This window comes from Laetiporus sulphureus (genome assembly GCF_001632365.1).
Source record: "Laetiporus sulphureus 93-53 unplaced genomic scaffold LAESUscaffold_88, whole genome shotgun sequence".
In the NCBI taxonomy this organism is placed as follows: domain Eukaryota; kingdom Fungi; phylum Basidiomycota; class Agaricomycetes; order Polyporales; family Laetiporaceae; genus Laetiporus; species Laetiporus sulphureus.
Window position 1 is genome coordinate 16312 of NW_024468597.1, and position 3207 is coordinate 19518.

A 3207-nucleotide genomic window follows, 5' to 3' on the forward strand; every position below is an offset into this window, starting at 1 on the left:
TCGTATTGGTGATCAGTGTGCAGTCGTCGACATGAACCACTATGATAATGATGATGTTAGAGACGAAGGCAAAGAACACACCAAAGTCGTGTTTGCTTCGCTCTAGACCCAGGCCAGCGAACAGCTCACAGAGCTGAATATACCACTGTCGGCCAGCCTGTTTGAGGCCATACAGTGCCTTGATGAGCCTCCAGACATAGTCTTCACGTCCGGGAACCTCGAAACCATGCGGCTGTTTCATATAGATGGTCTCGTCAAGCTCGCCATTCAGATATGCGTTTTTGAAGTCTATCTGGTGGATTTCCCAGTCGTTAGCAGCGGCGAGCGCGAGTGCGAGCCGTAGCGACGCAAGACTTGCTGTTGGTGACGCTGTCTGGTCGAAATCGATGCCCGGGATCTGCGAGAACCCTTGCGCGCACAGGCGTGCCTTGTACTTCGCGATCTCGTTGTTCTCGTCACGTTTCCTGTGGAGCGACCATACCGATCCAACAACGTGCGCGTTCCCCGGCTTCTCGACTAGCTCGTAGGTTCCCATCGCCTCTATCTTCGCCAGCTCCTCCTGCATTGCCTCTCGCCATTGCTCGCGTTCCGGCCCGGCCATCGCCTCGCGGTACAATGGAGTGTCGCCAGCCATGGCCGCCAGAGCATAGAGGGTCTCCCCCTCATCGTCCGACTCGTCCTCCGGCTGATCCTGCATGAGCTTCGCGTGCTCGAGAACGCTCCTCGGAACGCGCTGTGCACCGCGTCCACCGGTGGTGCTGGTACCTGACTGTAAGTCGCGTATCCATTGAGACGGCTGACGTACGCGTTTAGGACATCCAGCTCCTGGCTCGGGCGTGCTCTCCGGCTTGATCGCCACGCTCTCTGGCTGCGGTGGCTCGGTGTTCGCATTTGTCGACTCATTCGGGATGGTCGCAGGCAGTTGGACGGCGTTGGACGGCACGATGGTCGCAGCTGATGTGGAGGTCGATGGAGGTTGGAGTGAAGTGCCCGTAGGCGCGTTCTGGCCGCTTTTGGCCTTGTTCGGCTCCCCCGTGGGCTGAACGTTGACGGAGATGGGTGCGTTTTCCTCGACGAAATGCACGTCGCGTTCGACGGATACCTTGCGCTTGTCGGCCCAGTACACGCGGTGGCCCTTGCTGTGCGCATCGAACCCAACCCAGCGGCCTGGATGCGACTTCGGATCGAGCTTCGAGGCTGCGTCAACGCGCACTCATACAGTGCATCCAAAACACGGTAGAGGGTCGAGATGGGGTTTCTCGCCGGTAGCGCGTTCGTGCGGGGTCAAGTCGGGGGTGTTCTGGGTCATCGTGCGGTTGCGAAGCCACACGGTATGCATTACGGACTCGGCCCAAATGAACTTGGGGAGGTCCGCGTCGAAGAGCAGCGCGCGGGAGTGCTCGGCGAGCGTCTGGTTAAGGCGTTCGGCCTTGCCATTCTCCTGCGGGGAGTCATGCACGGTTCAGCGATGGTGCGTACCTTCGCTTTTCAGATAAGCCTGGAATTCCGTGCTCATGTACTCCCCTCCATTATCGCTCTGCAGTTCCTTGATGGAGTTGACACCTCGGTGGGCCTTCACCCATGAGCTGTAGGCCTTGTACTGTGTGAGTACATCGCTTTTGCGGGCAATAGGGCACACAACTGCCTCGTCTGAGTAGTCGTCGGTGAAGGAGACATAGTACTCCTTGCCGCCGAGGGACTTCACCGGCGCTTTCCCCCAGACATCCGTGTGCACGCGCTGACCGTACGCGGTCACTTGCGGGCTCGAGCGCGCCTTTGGGAACGACTCACGGGTCTGCTTCGCCTTTGTGCAAGGTTCACAGAACTCGGTGGTCGTGTCCTCGAGTCGTACTCCGGTGACGACGTTAGCCTCAACCATCTTCTTGAGGGCAGGGGCATAGGCATGGGCCATGCGTCGATGGAACTCGGTGAGTGATAGCGTTACCGTTAACGCTGTCTCCTTCGCAGATGCTGATGGGACCGGCGATCCGGGTAGCGGGTACAGACCGTTGCGCTCGGCGGCTACAAACACGGTGGTACCTCGAGGGGAGACGACATGGCACCCGTCGCGCTCGAAACGGACGGCGTAGCCAGCCTTTGTAGTGCGGCTGATGGAGATGAGGGCGAAAGGCATAGACGGCGCATAGAGAACATCACATAGGGTAAACTTGACTGTCTTTCCCTTGTGCATAGTAGCGACGCAGACGTCGCCTTCACCGGTGGCATAAAAGACACGGCCGTCGGCTGACGTGATCGGCTTGCGTTCGATCTCCCGGAATGTGGTGAAATTCGAGCGTACCGGATCGAAGTGTCGGCTTGCACCTGAATCGAGGATCTGGGTGAGCTTCGGGAGCTTCGCTCCCTCGACCTTCAAAAATCGGTCGCAATGGCGAATGCGAACGCCTCGTCATTGCCTGTTGTCGCCGCATTCGCACTGGCTCCCCCTGAGCCCTTGTCATGCTTCCTCCCTCTGTTCTTGCTCTGTGGCCCTTGGCCCTCTTTTCCACCACCTTTTGCCCAGCAGTCCGCTTTCAGATGGCCGGGCTTATTGCAATTGCTGCACGTCTTCCTCACGTCCTTGCCACCCGACCTCGTCATGAGTGCGGAGTCTTCCGCAGTGCTCTGCGACTCGTCCAGGGCGAACTCGTCACGTGCGACTGAGTAGATCTGGCGTAAGAGTTCGTCGGATGTGATGGTGGGAGTGGGAGTTGTGGTGGTGCCAGTAGCCTGGATGGAAGCCAGGTGAGCAGCTGAGAGGATGGTGCGTACGACGGGGCGATAAGACTCCGGGAGGCAGCTGATGATGAGCACGCGGTATTGCTTGTCGTCAAGAACACCGCCAGCTGTCGTGAACTCGGCCTTAAGCTTCTGGAGCTTATCTAGGGTCGGTCGAGGGTCCTTCTCCTCGGTGCAGTGGAGAGCATGCATGCGTCGGAGCAGTTCAGCCTGGACGAAGTCACCGCGATTGTCATACTCAGCTATGACCACCTTCCAAGCTCCGGACACCTTCTTCTCGGGGATAATCCGGAGTTTCAGCGTTTCCGGTAGCGTCTGGTATAGAAGCGTTTTGATCGCCTCATGTCCGGCGGCCCAAGTGTCGTACGCATCTGCGTACGCCTCGTCTGCGTCGGAATCCACCCCTGGAGCCGTGGGTGCAGTAGGCTCCTTGTCGCGGCCATCGAGATATCGCACCAGCTTCTTCGCCGT

At 58.8% G+C, this 3207-nt stretch overlaps 1 protein-coding gene across 1 annotated transcript; it reads right to left on the bottom strand.

Annotated features, from left to right (window-relative positions):
* Nucleotides 1-1831: 1831 nt before the first annotated feature.
* Nucleotides 1832-3204, bottom strand: LAESUDRAFT_611650 (uncharacterized protein; the record flags this gene model as incomplete). Its single annotated transcript, XM_040903167.1, has 2 exons — nucleotides 1832-1924; nucleotides 2770-3204. Coding segments are annotated over 2 exons (528 nt in total), but the record flags the coding sequence as incomplete, so codon positions are not given.
* Between the last annotated feature and the right edge of the window lie 3 nt (nucleotides 3205-3207).